The sequence below is a fragment of the Malaclemys terrapin genome, chromosome 16 (assembly GCF_027887155.1).
Source record: "Malaclemys terrapin pileata isolate rMalTer1 chromosome 16, rMalTer1.hap1, whole genome shotgun sequence".
NCBI lineage: Eukaryota > Metazoa > Chordata > Testudines > Emydidae > Malaclemys > Malaclemys terrapin.
The window spans coordinates 12,772,489-12,789,603 of NC_071520.1; the positions used below are offsets into that span (position 1 = coordinate 12,772,489).

At 41.7% G+C, this 17,115-nt stretch overlaps 1 protein-coding gene across 1 annotated transcript in view; it reads left to right on the forward strand.

The window, feature by feature from the left end:
• The window catches only part of UPB1 (beta-ureidopropionase 1), a 50,197-nt gene that overhangs the window by 27,169 nt on the left and 5,913 nt on the right, over window positions 1-17,115 (forward strand). The window contains exons 8-10 of the mRNA XM_054006132.1: window positions 9,280-9,361; window positions 13,127-13,169; window positions 15,420-15,574. Coding sequence (XP_053862107.1) covers window positions 9,280-9,361; window positions 13,127-13,169; window positions 15,420-15,574 — 280 coding nt within the window. The remainder of the gene's footprint in view (window positions 1-9,279; window positions 9,362-13,126; window positions 13,170-15,419; window positions 15,575-17,115) is intronic.

The following is a 17,115-nucleotide window of genomic DNA, read 5'->3' on the forward strand; positions in this document are numbered from 1 at the left end:
AAGCTACTGAAACTTTAAATGTAATATTCAAATTGAAAGTGAAGGAAGAAAATCTTACAGAAGGAATCAACCTCTCCAAACTAACTGAACCCCCTTTAGGCCCCTGCTTTCCCTTCCTCTGACTCAGCAGGGCTTGTCTGTCCAGGATAATTGCAATATATCTTGGCTTTCATTGTCTTTAAAAACAAAGAGAGGGGACAGGCCTCTCCCAGTGTAAACTGTGTAAACATAAATGTCTGAGTTATTCTGGGAACAAGAGCCCTGCTGAATGGAACAGGAGAGAACAGAAAAGTTTTAAATCATGGAGAAGGGATTCATTTTTTTTAAAGTTTTGACAGCCCCATTTTCTGTGCTCTCCACTGGCTCCCCTTCTCTTTCATGTACATTTGGAATTTTTCTGCATCAGCCGAAGGGATTGAAGCAGCGAGGCCAATCTTTGTTGCTGGCAAACAGCTTGAACGTTCTGAATACGTGAGCCACTCGGAGTAGGGAGATTGCAGTAGCCAGAGAAGTGTTATTATGGATAAATAAGTGCATAGTGAATACATAAAACACGCACTCACAACCAAGCCCAGTACAGGGAATTGTATATTTGGAGTGGTGTGGAAGGGAACTATAATTTTGAATCAGTAAGTGTACAGCATCCTGTCACTCAGACTTCCTAAGGCAATTCTGTTTCCCGATAAGAGCTGATAGCTGCTGATTTAGGTTGTTTAATATTGGAAAATGTCATTCGAAAAGAGTTTAGTAAATACAGAGTCACTTGTAGTGGGCTTTACAAATATCACCATTAAAATAATGTTTGTGATGTTGGTCCATTTACAGCCCATTAGGAGGAGAGCAAACAGAAATTACACTGCCTTCCTGAGGCACTTCATTGCTTTTCTGGGTGCTCCAGGCTCTCCTGATTATTAGCTTTCTTTTCTTGGTTGCTTTTTGAGGGTATAATTTTTATTGCAGGAAGAGGACTCTTGAGTCCCATGCAGAAAAGTGTCCTAGGAAAATGGAAGAAAGCTGTTCTGTAGTAACCTCTTGGCTATAGTCTCTTTTCCCTCAGTATTTCTCCTTCCTTCTGTGAAATTGTAATTTGCAGGAGCCTTTCAACAAAGTCCCTTTTTCTTAGAAGTGCTGGCAGGTTGGCTCAGCAGTTGGGGTGGGGGGGAGGAAGGAGGAGAAGAGGGGAATAATAAACCAAGTCCTTTCAATCAAGCCAATGAGCATCTTGTAGGTGTCTGAGTCTTCTTGAGATTTACTTATAACAGTCATCCACCCACACACTCTCCTTGGAGCTCAATATTGGGTAGCTACATGCTGTTATGAGCGTGATTTTGAAGAGGAGTGTACATCCAGTCACTCTTGTTTTTCAGTGCTGTAGGTACTGTCAAACCATATCTTCTCGAATGATCTGATCCCTGTGTCTCACTATGCTTAATGAAAGGAAGGCTTCCTGCATTTTCAGCGAGACAAGGGGAGTGAAGTAATATCTTTTATGGGCCCAACTGCTGTTGAGGAGAGAGAGAGAAGTTTTCGAGCCACACAGAGCTCTTCTTCAGAAGTTAATCTAATAAAAGATATTCCCTCACACACCTTCTCTCTCTAATATCCTGGGACTGACACGGCTAAAACTACACTGAGTTTTCAGGGTCTCCAAAATCGAATCCCAGTTTCGAAAAGGACTGAGGGGTTAAGGTGGAGGAGGAGGAATTCTTTCCCATTTCTCAGTTCTTGATTTTCTATACAGTGTGGAGACTGGTTTAATGGATAATGATTGAAATGTGTGAAAGTGAAATGAATTATATTAAAGAAATAGAATGAATTAAAGAATGCTGTATGTACCTTTAAGTAGAAATGAGAAATGCTGCAAGCCAGGGGGGCAGGAAAGCAGACATTAACTGCTTAACTTGCCACTTAAGGGCAATTGGTGAAGCATTAGTCTTAGATCGATAAGAGTTAACAAGGAAGCAGGATATGCATATTATGCTCCATGCATATTTTACAATTTTGCTCTCTCTGTCCCTTTGTTTAGTTCGCACCCTTTTATCTGTATAAATAAGACTGTTTGAATCTTGCATAGAGGCTCACATTATCTGAATGTATTAGCAGAGCGCTGTGCTAATAAAACAGAGTGGTCTGACAAACTATGAGTCCTGAGTCTAACTTTGACAATTTGGAGGTTCCACCGAGATGGCAACCGTCTTCACTGGGGCTGTGTGATTCCTGACCGTTTTTGTAGGACGAACGTGGTAGCCGGCACCTGGGCATTTGGCCCGAGCGGTCCTCCTCCTGAACGGAAGGGTGCACGACCACAGTGAGGTCTACGCCATCGAACCTGTTGGTTCCCACTCTGTTCTGGTAGGGATCCCGGGATCTGACATCAGGAATCTGGTCAGGTAATTATTTCTGTGTTTTGTCCGGACTGAGGACTGTTCTGTCTCTGTGTCTATCCGTCCTCCTGTGGAGTGTTTGAGTCTGGGTGCCATCTCCATCCAGGGATCGGCCGACCAAGGGGTTCCTGTCTCCGTGGTCTGAGTGAGTGAAATCTGCACAATCGCAGCCGCACCGCACCTTGGGTAAAACCCTTGGTGTGAAAGCAAGGGCGATTGAGTCAGTAGCCTGTGGGCTCTTTTTGTGTGTTGCACCGGGCATCGCTCTGACGAACCCGAATTTCCTTCTTGTGTGATTAGTGTGTGTAAAGTCCTCCTGTATTGGTAACCAGACGTCTAAGTCGGGACAGTTCCCTAAAGGAACGCCGGCTCAGTTTTAGGAAGGGTCCGGACTCCTGTAAATTTCTGGAAAAATGGTCTAGGCTAACTCAGGGAGATCCCAAAACTCAGTGGCCACTGTTAAAACCTTGGAACAAGGACCGAGTGGACATCTTAAAAAAAACAAACTCGGTCAGCCTAAAACTAAATTGGCTAAAGGAGAGGTTAATTGTTTCATGCAGTGGTGGGAAGAGGCAAATCGTAGGTGGACAAAATCAAAACTCACCTCTCTCAAATATTCAAATAATAAATTAAAAGCTTTATTAAAAGCCTCCTCTCCCACCACCAGACTGAGCGCTCCCCTTCACCCTGTTCTCTGACAAAAAAAAAAAAAAAAAACAACAACCCCGGATCGATCCCAACTCCCTTCATACTCCCCTCTCATTGTAAAAAGGATAAAATGCCCCTTGTTCTGTTCCCCTTCGTTGTCTGCCTCAGAAACTGATTCTTTAGTGTTCGATTACCAATTCAGCAAGGAGGGTGGGCTCCTCAACTAGCCCCCACCCTTCCTGGGCCCTTTCCTTAAGCATTTCTTTCAAAATTGTGAAATGACCACAATATCACTCACAAAAATGGTTCATTTGGAAAAAGCAGGATCGGGCCCAGACAAGCAGGCAAGCAACAGATAAAGAAACTAAAAAAAAAAAAAACAGGTTGGAAACCCTAAGGGCATAGTGTCAGGAGTAAGTGCAAGTATGAACCCCTGGAACAATACTTAAAATGGTGAAATCTGGGTTGATAAAGGTGTCATTTTGGGAAATAAACAAGTGATTTAAGGAAAGAGAGTGAAAAGTTAACTCTACAGAGACTGGAGAGAATTAAACAGTTAAACTTTGTAAAAATGTTAAAAAGGATCTTGTTAAAAGAATTCTTGGTTTCTTTGCAGCCATTCTAAAGGAAAAATGGGCCCTTTTTCCAGAGGAATGTCTGTAAATGATCCAGGTAAAGAGACTATCTAATTAAAATCATTTGACTATGGACAATTGAGTCAAATTTGCTAAAAGAACATAGGGGGGTTTCTATTGGAACTTAACTGCCCCAAATGTATAAAGGTAATGTAATCTATGTACAGCTATGTAAAAACAAAGCAGTGTAAGAGGGATGTTAAGGGAGAGAAAATGTGTATGTATCTGTCTGTCTGTGGGAATATGTGAGGTTTGTAAAACTCCTGTTTTGTAAGTTTAAGATAAATTGGTTTTGTTTTGTTTATAATGCCACTAAAAATCCATTTGATTCTTTAATTCAAAGCTGCAAAACTGACAGACCTTTTTGCCAGACACAGGTAATCAGTGTTGGTTGACTTTGAGATTTGGTATTTAACCCTTAAGGGGTAACTTGATTCTTTACAAAATTTAAATGTTTTCAAATAAAGACCAAGTCATGACTGCAGCAGGACAGTCAAAATCAGAAAAATAGGGAGAGATTCTGGATTCTGTTTGTTTGTTTGTTTTTGTAACAAAATAGCAAATGAAAGCTGTAGGAAAAGAATAAAATCAGTGGCCCTCTGAAGCAACAGCAGGGGTGAGGTGCACAAAACAAAAAGAAGAAATGTTAGAAACACTGAGCCTTAAAATGGCTCTGTGTAATCAGACTGTCACTTTGATAAGGGTAAATAAAACTCTGTAAGAACAAAAGAAACAGTTACACTTATGTAAAAATTAATATGGCGAATGTTTTAAAAGTTAAAGTATAGAAGGAATGTGCAGACATGTGCAGTGTATATTATAGAGGGGGTAAAAGAAATGCAAACGAAACATGCTACTTAATTAAAATCCTATTAGGGCTCCAAAGGAGCCACAATAGACTGTGTGTTCTTTTTCAGATCTATGTGTGTTTTGGAAGCAAGAGTTAAAAGTAATCAAAACTCTGGTAAAAGTTAATTGTGTTCCTTTTAAGACAGAGTCTCTGAGCTCTGCTAATGGTTTTGAATCCAAAAGCCAAGCCTGTGTGGATGCAAATTATCTAACTGATAAAGGAAGTGAGAGAACTGCCAGCACAAAGAAGTTGCAGATAAAGAACATACCTGGTCAGCAAACAAATTGTCTAAATAAAAGGCACGATATAACAAGATACCTTTAATTAAAATAAATTTAATGTTACTACGTACCCCTGTAACAATGTATAGTGTGTATGATTTTTGAAGAAAAAAAATCCTTTATGGTAATGATGCTTTTCAGCTGTTACCTGTGAACAAACTTAAAGCTTAATACAGCAGGAAAGACATTGTAACCTTGGTCTGCTGTAAAGGGAAAACTGAGGTACACCACCTCATGGATTTAATGACTGAACAGTGGGATAATTTCCCCATAACTCGTAAAAGATAGAAGCCATTAAAACCTGGCCTGCCTATAGAACAAAAACACAGGAAAATATGGAGGTGATTCCTCTTGTTTTGCCTGCAATCAGTAAGGGTATTTGTAAAAGAAAGGAATATTTTAAGCAATAATGAATGCCACCCCAAAAGGGGTAGAAAAAATATTATTTTTGTCTTTCAGGAAAAGCTAATATCAGCTACAGGACAACCTAATAAGAAACAAATAAAAGTGGGTATGCTTATCCATGCCTGTTGCTCCAAAGCCCTGTAGTAAAGACATCTCACTAGGATCCTGTATGTGGGATAAAATGAATAATGAGACCAAAGTACTGTATAATGGGCTATGTGTATGTGTTAATTCTTGGGGGGGAAAGTGTTTTAAAAGAATGGAAGTGTTAGCAACCTTCCAATAGACAAATGTAAATGTAATGTAAGTACTGTGTTTACAAAAGATAAAAAGGTAACATAGTTCCTAAAACAAACAAAAGGGCAATGTGGGAAACCAAACCATTCATATTATACATGCAAATGGCAACATGTTAAGAATTGCCACTGCAGAAAGACATAACAGCTTACCATTGGTATAATGTATTTTCTGAATGGTCTCCCACAACTAGTGGCATACTAATGTTACTAACCCTAATTGGTTTTGATTTTAAATTGTATGTGTTTAATTATAACGTTTAAAATGTGCTGTTGGATAAAACAAATGTATGCAAAGCTAGAGCCACAGGCCCAAATCACCTCCCAGTATTTTCTATTACGTGGACTAAATAAGAAGTGACACTGGCGATTAATAATCTTAGTGTCAAAAGGGGGATATGTAGGAGCAGGATCTTATAATGTCCCATAGGAATTAATGTATGATTTGATTTCATCCCTGTCAGCCACCCTTTTTGAATAGCAGAAAGGAATGACAGACCAGAATAATCCTTATGACTGATTATGGTCACCCTTTTGTTTTAGAATAAGTTATAATGTCTACTATGGTTTCCTATATGTATTACAAAGTAGGCCTCTAGTTAAATATACATTTCTTTGTTTTAAGGTTTAGTAAGTAAGAAACAGGATTCTCTATTGTGTCTATGTTAAGTAGATTAGAGGAACATTGAAGGCCTGGGTCTCAATGTAAATTGTCTTGGTTATTGATTGTAAAACTTAGCAAGGTTTAATTTGCAGTGCCTTTTTTGCGCCATATAAAATACTACTGTTTGTATTCTCAATCTGTTTGTGTGAATGAGGAATGTATGCATCAGAAAAAGATAAGGTGTGAAGGCCATTGTTATAGCCAGAGTCAAGGAAGAAGAAGTAAAGAGACTTAAAGGACATCAAAAAATCATCAGGTACTGCTTACTATCCAGATGGCTGTTAAACTGTCTGGCATCACAGCGTGCATACATGCTTCGCAGTGTAAGAAGGCACCCCCCAGTAAACCAATCACCTCAGGACCACACAGAGTCAATTTTGACTCCAGAAGACGACGTAGAGGAACAGCCTGCAATACCTTACCATCTACGCTCTCGTAAGGGTTACCAGAAGCAGACGAGGACCTAAAGCAAGGCCCAAAAAGAAGCAGTAGTGAGCCTAGCGCCTGCTGCCTGGTGGATGTAAAACCGTGACTGCGGTTCCCTCAGTTGAGGTTGTCAGAACCGGAAGGGCCTTGCCTGCAACATGTGCCTCTGGTGGCGCCTGTTCCTCAGCTGCTGGTGTCTTAAGGTCTGGGGAGTCCACAATGACAATTCTTTTATCCAGCAGCGAGTGTGGATAGCTCAGACCCTTAATATTTCTAATTGCTGGGTCTGCAGCCACATCCCAGCCCACTCTCAAGCTGGTGTTCCTGTCCTGGCAATCCCACTCAATTCCCCAGACCTCACTGGAGGACCTCGTCCGTTTAACAGAACATGGAACAATAATGACACTTGGGAAGCAGTGGGAATAAATGTCTCTAAATGGATAAGTGTGGTGGAGGGAAAAGGTCATTGGTGTTGGGTGTGTAATGGGACAGGGCTGGATCTGGGAAAAAGTCATTGCCTTCAGCATATTGTGGCCAATGGTGTATGGGATTATTCAAACAAAACTAAAGAGTGGTGGGCCGGGTATGGGGATATGAATTTTTTTCTCAACCTGGGATCAAACAGAAAAATCAAGCTCATGTTCCCCCTACAGTAACCTTAGTGAAAACAATACAATCTTTCAATGCCATGCAAATAACACCACTCCTCGTAAGGAGAATTACCCTGTGCCCTTCGGAGGATATTACTCCTCCTTTGTAGGCACCTATGTGACAAATGGGTGCAACCAACCCTTCCCAGCCTTAATAGGCCATCATTGGGTTTGTGGAACCAAAGCTTATACTGTGTTACCAGCTAACTGGTCAGATATCTGTTATCCCGCCCGACTCTTCCCACAATTCCGAGTACTAGGGTCCTTCCCACGAGAACGCCTCTGTAATTTCAGGCGAAGAAGAAGGGACTTATCAGATGCCCAATGGTATGTAAATAACATAAGCCCCTTGACCTGGGAAGAGGCCATTGGTGGTTCCCTTATCCCACTTGGGGGAGTAATACACCATGCAAAAAGGCTCCTAAGGTTACAAGCAGTAGTTGAAATAATGGCAAATGAAACCGGAGAGAGTTTAAAGACCCTGGCCAAAGAAACAGGGGTGATCCGACAGATGGCCCTCCAAAACCGTCAGGCATTGGACATAGTGCTGGCGGCCAAAGGAGGGACCTGTGCTCTCATTGGAAAGAATGTTGTGTGTTCATACCTGATGACACCAATGAGGTAATAGATTGTGCTAGTCACTTAGAACAAATTGCATATCTTCCCCATGAAGAGCCAAGTTCTTTATGGAAGTGGCTAAGTAACCTATTCAATTTCTCTGGCACAGGAAACTGGTTGTTTCAGGGAGCCCTGACTATCCTGTTTGGAATCCTAATGATTTTTGTATGTTTTCAGTTAATCTCCTGTTGTATCCAGAATTGTGTAAGGTATGCCACCCAGGTGACTACCCCAAAACAGAGTGCTAATATGATGATGTTAAATATCACTGATGAACGAAGAGATAAAGAACTATTAATATGTGGAACCCAGTAATTGTTGTCTTTGCGTAAGCTTGACCAAAAGGAGGGATTGTGAAAGTAAAATGAATTATATTAAAGAAATAGAATGAATTAAAGAATGCTGTATGTACCTTTAAGTAGAAATGAGAAATGCTGCAAGCCAGGGGGGCAGGAAAGCAGACATTAACTGCTTAACTTGCCACTTAAGGGCAATTGGTGAAGCATTAGTCTTAGATCGATAAGAGTTAACAAGGAAGCAGGATATGCATATTATGCTCCATGCATATTTTACAATTTTGCTCTCTCTGTCCCTTTGTTTAGTTCGCACCCTTTTATCTGTATAAATAAGACTGTTTGAATCTTGCATAGAGGCTCACATTATCTGAATGTATTAGCAGAGCGCTGTGCTAATAAAACAGAGTGGTCTGACAAACTATGAGTCCTGAGTCTAACTTTGACAAATGTTACAGGGCTGCTTTTGTCAAGCTTGCTCTTTTGTTCTGTCAGCCCAGCATAGGGGAATGACTTGTTGAAAATTTCTATGAAACCTGCAAGTAGAACAAGGGGAGCGGAAGGGGTGAAATTTTTTTTTTCTAGCTTTCAGATAATCTAGTTTCCCATTGCCTGCCTCAGAAACTGCTCCTGGAGAAAGGGGGAGGGGGGCAATTAGAGTGAGAAACTTTCTACACTGCTGCAAAATATTATTTGGATTCCTGAAAATTAACATATAAGTCTTCCAGACTGTTCTGAAAAAAATTTCTCCCAGTAACTTTAATGGAAGGTGCATATCTAAATTCCCTGGACTGCTTGAAAATCTCAAGCCAGTCATTTAAAACTCTCATCATGGTGGTCACCATTAAAAGTCAGCATTTGCCATGTTACCAGATAAAATAGCCTCTCCCTATATGTGGAATGGAAATAATGTTGGTAACTATGCTGAATCTGGTGGAAAATGCTGACTATTAATGGTGACCACTCTTTGTGATCCAAGATCATTGACAGGAGTTGGCTGTAGTTAGCTTTGGTTTCCCTGATCGAGAGGCTCAAGATTACAGGTGTCCATAGCCCATGAAATATCCAAATTTATCTATGAGCTATGCAAATAAACAATAACCACCACCTTTTTGTTACTATTTTGCAGCGAGTCACTGTGGCCAATTGAAGCAAGAAATGCAGCTATTGCTAACCACTGTTTTACATGTGCCATAAACCGAGTTGGAACAGTAAGTATTTGAATACTTTGCTTTGTAGCCTTAGTTTCAGAATCTATACATTTGAGCACATTTTAATCCTAGCTAATGAATTGTATAGTGCTAACAGGGTTACATGGTAGCACTAGGACACCTGGAAAACTCCTGTATTCCTCTGTATAGCATGAGACCTCCTCTCTCATGAACGTTTGCAATGTTCTTTGAAGATTGAAAGTGTTGCTATGATACCTAATAAGCAGGGAGAGTGTGAGCCACCTGCCCTGCTGCTGGCAGCCTGCATTCTGCTGCGGCTCCTTCCTATTCTTGACTTGTTCTTTCTCTGTGGTGAAGGATTTAACTAAGGGCTTGTTTACCCTTACCGGGGGATCAACGAGTGGCGATCGATGCATCGGCGGTTGATTTAGCGGGTCTAGTGAAGATCCGCTAAATCAACTGTAGATTGCTCTCCCGTCGACTCCTGTGCTCCACCGGATCGAGAAGAGTAAGGGGAGTCGATGAGAGAGCGTCTCCCGTCGACATCGCATAGCACTGCGGTAAGTAGATCTAAGCTATGTCAATTTGAGTTACACTATTCACATAACTCAAATTGCGTAGGTTAGATCGACTTTTCCCTTTAGTGTAGACAGGGCCTAAGATGAATGCTTCTCCCCTTCTCGCTAATTCTCCTAGCTCCTATGCAGAACCCAGTGTCTCCTTCACTAGGATTATTGAAAATGAAATGTGTCCTTGCACTTCTGTAACAGAGCTAGTTCCTACTAGTCAGACACCTTCTCTCCTTAACAGCTGAAATCATGGAACCAATTCTACTTTCACGTGCAGTAGGTGAGGCCTGTCTTCAGACCTAGTGACACAAGGTGAATGAGGTGTAATATGTTGTATTGAACCAATTTCTGTTGGTGATGGTGACAAGCTTTCGAGCTGTGCCGAGCTCTTCTTCAGATCTGGGAAAGGTACTCAGAGTGGTGCAGCTAAATACAAGGTGGAACAGATTGTTTAGCATAAGTAGTTAGCACATATTTTAAGGGACCATTTAAGGGAAGTTGTGGTGGAAACCTGTAGGGAAGTTTAGATCATTTGTCCAGAGGATGAAAATAATACCGATATCAACCTCTTTATGGGCCACCTTGAGGAAGAATTTCTGGATAAATGCACCATGAAACCAATATACCTAAGATACATCGATATTATATTCATCCTCTGGACAGATGACCTAACTTCCTTCTGGATTTCCACCACTACTTCAACTGCCACCACTCATCCATCAAACTCTCTCTAGAACACTCTCACAGCAGCAACAACTTCCTGGCCATGATTAGCTTCAACAGTGGAACCTTACAGACAACTGTATACAAGAAACCCCATGGATGACCGCACTTATCTTCACAGATCTAGTAACCACCCCAAGAAATCTGTTATCTACAGCCAGGCCCTCAGCTACCACAGAATATGCTTCAAGGAGAAAGTCTGGGATACACACCTTAACACGTGTAAAACCACCTTTACCAAACAAGGATACTCCACCAGAGAAGTTTCAGAGTAACAGCCGTGTTAGTCTGTATCCGCAAAAAGAAGAACAGGAGTACTTGTGGCACCTTAGAGACTAATCCACGAAAGCTTATGCTCTAATAAATTTGTTAGTCTCTAAGGTGCCACAAGTACTCCTGTTCTTCTCTTTCCACCAGAGAAGTAGATCACATCATGGAATGAGCCACCCCAAAATCCCAAGAGACCCTACTTCACTACAGGGGGGGGAAACCCTCCGATCACACACCCCAAGTTGTCACCTACCATGCTCTACTGAAACCAGTATGGGGTATCTTTAAACAGTTACAACCCATACTCGATGGGGAGCACCTCCTGAAGAAGTCTATCCAACCCTCCTCTTCTGGCCTTCAAACAACCCACTAATGTCTCCAGGCTCATTGTCAGAAGCAAGCTCCCCACAGACCAGTACCCACCAACTCAAAGCGGCACGAGACCCTGCCATAAAAACAGATGCAAAACCTGCCGACATATCGCTACTGCTACAATGGTCAATATCTGCCACAACACACGTTTCAAGATGTATGGGTCCTACATATGCCTATCACAACATGTAATGTACCTCTTCCAGTGCACTAAATGCCCCAGTAACAACTATGTGGCTGAAGCCAGACAGTCATTATGCTCTTGAATGAACTCACAGAAAAATGATAAAAGACAAAAATACCATATCGTCCATGGGCAAATACTTTTCACAAAACAATCACTCCACTCCATATCTGACCTATCAGTCCTCATCCTCAGAGGAAACTAGCACAATTCCTTCAAAAGATGAGCCTATGAGTTTAAATTCATAATTTTGCTGGACACTATAAATCATGGTTTTAATAAAGACAGTGGATTTATAGTTTATTACAATAATCTGCAATCCATTAACCCCCTTTTTGTCCTATGACTGGAGGAGTGTTAATGGACCACTTCAGTGAATAGTTCCTTAAAACGTGTTAGTTACTAAACAATCTTGTATTTAGCTGTGACACTCTGAGTACCTTTCCCAGACCTGAAGAAACGCTCTGTGTAGCTCAAAAGCTTGTCTCTTTCACCAACAGAAGTTGGTCCAATGAAAGATTATACCTCACCAAAGTTGTCTCTCTGATATCCTGGGACCAACATGACTACATCAACACTGCAACATTCAGAGCTAATGCACATGCAAATTCTTTGTTGGGCACCTTAATGAGTATATTTTTGTAAGGTGCTCTCCATGAATCTGGCTTTGTGTCCACCTGGTTAGACCATACGTTCTTCCTTTCTATTATTTGCAAAGACTACCTCATATAAATCTCTCTTCTCCCACCCCCATACCAGAGCTGTCCTCTCCTTGGATCGTTAACTTGTTGTGGTGGAGGGGCTTGTGTGTCCCAATGACCCTCAGAACTATGTCGTCCAGAGTCTTGTACTCCTGGTAGGATCACTTTTGGCAAACAGTTCTGAGGTGAAGTTCCAGATGAAGCACGGTCCAGACTTCACCTCGAACTGGGGGAGGGATAGCTCAGTGGTTTGAGCATTGGCCTGCTAAACCCAGGGTTGTGAGTTCAATCCTTGAGGGGGCCACTTAAGGATCTGGGGCAAAATCAGTACTTGGTCCTGCTAGTGAAGGCAGGGGGCTGGACTCAATGACCTTTCAAGGTCCCTTCCAGTTCTAGGAGATAGGATCTCTCCATTAATTAATTAATTTAATTAATTCTCAAAACCCCAATGGTGGAACAGGTGTATTTGAGGACTTGTTAGTTTTCTGCGGCTGTGAAGGCGGATGAGGGCTGCAGCAGGACAGAGACCTCCAGTTGTGTCAGACTCCCCTGCCACCGGGTCCAGGGCTCCTTCCTGTCAAATTTCATGAGGTTGCTGCCTGCGCACCAGCTCCCCCACATTAAAAGATTTCATGCATAGGCCGCTGCCATGACCAGAGTTGTGACACTCTAGTATTACTGCTCATATTCCCCAAAGTGCTGTGAATACAATGCTGTCACCCAAGCAAATGCCTGTCTTCCAGGCTAGTCCATCCTAAAATTCTAGCAAGACAGTCACTACCTTGAATCTAGAAACTAGGTGACACTGAAGATTCCCTTCTACAGGAAATGTCTGGCTTACCGTCAAACAAGTCTTAACAGATGTATGCCAAGCATTAATTAATATGTTAGTATATTAAACATTGTATTGCAGCAAGATCCTCTTGCATGAAATGAGATTATAGTGCCATCTACAGCCTCATTTCAAACGGCCTTTGTTTCACAGGAATACTACGTGAATGCATTTACATCTGGAGATGGTGGGAAAGGTACGTTCAGCAAATACCTTCATGTGTTGCTAATTGTTGATTTTGAAGCATGAAGAGTTATCTTTCCGGCTATCTGCCGGTAGTTTCCATATCTAAGAGCAGCCTTACTTCCCAGAAATGCCACTGTCATAGAAACTACAGGCAACTAGTAGGAAAGATATCCAAAGTACAGTGGCATATGGTCATTGGAGGTGCTTATATAGGGCTGTTATATCCTTCCTAGGGACTCCAGTCTGTCTGATCCCTGGAAGCTTTCAAGGCAAAGCCCCATAAATTTGCCCTATGTTGTCAGTGAGGTTTATGATGATGCATTAACCTTCATGTTCTGACTTTAAATCCATGCCAGAAATTCTCTTACCAAGTACTGTTGATACATACACAAGTTAATGTGAAAAATGATTAGCTTCATATAGTCCATATCCAGACACACAGATGATCTATTGAGTCTCATATGTTTTTGTGAATGGTTTACATAAAGTTATAGGTTCTGACGTGCCGAGCCACATGATGCTGAAGATGGGGTGCAGAGCTAAGACATACAGGAGACTCTCTTACTGGACTTCTCCATTTTATTGCTTTATAAAACGTTGCCTCTTTACAACAATTGTCTGAGTCTGATGTGGTTATAGCAGACTCCCAGAACCTTCCTTTAGGCTGTCAATTACTCCTGTTGTAATGCCTATTTTATAAATAGACAAATGTGCAATTCCCAACAGATACGTCTTCACTGCAGAGTTAAGATGAGTGATCAGCACCTGGATTAATCTAGCCCCAGCAGGGGGAGTGCAATACCTGTGTGACCGTGTCCTCACTGATACTGCATTCACTATGTTGCTATGACTTTTGAGGGTATAGCCTATCGTTCTTTGTGCTGCAGTAAGCTGAGACACCCTATGATTCTTTCCCAGTGAATCATGGTAGAACTTGTCTGTCTTGGGCACATGGGAGAAATTGTGGGAAGCCATTGGAGGTGTCAGTGCATGAGTGATTTAGCCTGCATCTTTACTGCAAAGTGGACGAGTTGTCAGCCCAAGTGGAAGCAGCACAGGAGCTCTCGCCTATACAGCCAGCCAGCCTGAGTGTAAAGCACCACCAGACCCAGGAGAGAGGCTTTTGTGTGAATGGAAGTGGGGTGAGGGGCAACACCTGACTAAGAGCCCAAATTAATTGCAGTGAAGACATACCTTAGAGGGGTTTCACAGGAGCAAACCAAAATATACTTGGCCAGTTTTATTCTGTTCTTTAATTTATATCATTATAAATGGTGAGAACATGACGGGCAAAAGTAAACACCAATTATAATTCAGAAATAAGAGAAGAAAGAAAAGAATAACCTAATGCATTGTTGTGTTCACTACAGGCTTGAACAAAAGGATAAGTTATAAAAATCAAATAAACTTGTACTCTGTCAGATTCCCTGATTATCTATTCAGAAATCCAAAAGAAGTCTGAGATTCTGAACTGCTTTCTCTTGGGGTAGATGTAACCCACCAATATTCACTTGTAGCCTCAGCATTTGTCCTATGGGAACCACCATCTTCTCTGTTTATTTTCTGGCCTCAGTCTGAGTCTCAGCCAACTCATTTGCTACAGATCCTTGTATTGGCCTGACATTGGAGCTCAGTATTAGCAGCTGCTGCATGAAGGTGGCTAGTGGTTGCTATCACTCACTTTGATTGCCCACACTGAGCAGTGCAGAACTTTCGAGGTGTCTGATGCTTTTGATCTTGTGGCCAATCATTTGATCCTGTTGAAGATATTTGCATTTTTAATAAGATTTTTCTTCCTCCTATCTCAATGTTTTATACTTTGGTCCTGTACTGAAGAGCTAATTCTGTGAACTCTGTCAGTTGCTTTGAAACACATTGCGATGTCACAGTTGGCATTTACTTGATTGTAGGCTAGATGGGAGAGAGAAACAAAGCCCTTATTTAAATGCAAATAGTTTTAATAATTAGCAAGCACAGTAATCCATTATGAAAAGCCTATGAAAGTTGCGTGGATTCCTGTTTGTCTATGTGAAAGCTCTCCTCTTTGGGAAAGGTAACTAATGGTTAGAGCTACAGTTTTCCTGTGGCTTCACTGTGGTGGCTTGTTGAGTTAAATGAGGGCACAGCTGGGTGAAAAAATAGAGGAAGTTATCCTGAGTTTCTCAGGGGAAACAACATGTGAGGTTGCATACTTATTTGCCCATGGCATTCTACGTTTATTATTATTATTATTTATTTATTATATTTTTTATTTATTAAGCCCACCATGACTTGGGATATTTTTATGGCTCGAGTTATGTGGCTGCGCCAGATGGTAGTCGGACACCTGGACTTTCTCGCACACAGGATGGGCTTTTGGTGACTGAGGTGGATCTAAACCTTTGCAGGCAAGTCAGTGACAAATGGAGTTTTAAGGTAAGTCCTTATTCTCTAAAGCAGGGGTAGGCAACCTATGACACGTTTGCCAAAGGCGGCACGCGAGCTGATTTTCAGTGGCACTCTCACTGCCCGGGTCCTGGCCACCAGTCCGAGGGGCTCTGCGTTTTATTTTAATTTTTAAATGAAGCTTCTTAAACATTAGAAACCTTATTTACTTTACACACAACAATAGTTTAGTTATATATTATAGACTTATAGAAAGAGACCTTCTAAAAATGTTAAAATGTATTACTGGCACGCGAAAACTTAAAGTGAATAAATGAAGACTTGGCACACCACTTCTGAAAGGTTGCCGACCCAAAGGTTGTAAAGAAACCTGGCCAGTTCTCTAAGAATAGTTTGCTAACTTTTATATGACATTGAATGGGCCTTACACATTAGTTTTTGTGGAATTTAAGCTGTTGCTAAAAAATGAAACCTTCTGGTCCTTATGATTCTGAAGATCACACTCAGAAGGTTAAGTGGTGGATTGCTCACTTCCTGAGCCTGCAGACAGCCTGAAGCCAGACATGAAAACTGCCCCCATTCACCTCTGAAGCCTCCTGCTCTATTTCACTGTGGAAGTGAATTAAGCTAAATGGAATTTAGGCCACTTTAATTCTGAATGAGAGCATCCACACGGGTTTACTGTGGTTTAACTAATCTAACACATCTTTAGTTAATTTAGATGAACTTTCCTGAGGGTAGGTCTATACTGCAATTAAAAACTCGCAGCTGGCCCATGCCAGCTGACTTGGGCTCATGGGCAAACAGGCTAAGGCTCTGTTTAATTGCGGTGTAGATGTTCGGTCTCAGGCTGCAGCCCAAGCTCTGGGACCCTCCCACCTCACAGAGTCCTAGAGCCCGGGCTCTAGCCTGAGCCTGAATGTCTACACAGCAATTTTTTCAGCCCTGGAGCTTGAGCCCCGTGAGTCCGAGTCAGCTGACCAGGGCCAGCCACATGTTTTTTCGCTGTGTAGACATACCCAAAGAGTCCACATGTAGTCAAGCACTTAGTTTTAGTCCTCAGAAGTTCTATAGGTCTGGAATTTCGATCACCCTTTCCTCCTGAACCCAATATGCACCTTGACTCCTGGCAACAAGTAGGATAAACCCTCTAGCTAGTGACCTTTACAGTCTGTCATCCTCCTCCTGCTTGAGTTCTTCAGTGATACTGTATTCCAGTGTCTAAACCAGAGGTAGGCAACCTATGGCATGTGCGCCGAAGGCGGCACGTGAGTTGATTTTCAGTGGCACGCTCACTGCCCAGGTCCTGGCCGCCGGTCCAGGGAGCTCTGCATTTTAATTTAATTTTAAATGAAGCTTCTTAAACATTTTTAAAACCTTATTTACTTTACATACAACAATAGTTTAGTTATATATTATAGACTTGTAGAAAGAGACCTTCTAAAAATGTTAAAATGTATTACTGGCACATGAAACTTTAAATTAGAGTGAGTAAATGAAGATTTGGCACACCACTTCTGAAAGGTTGCCGACCCCTGAAACTCAGACATGGTAACAAAGAATTTTAGGTC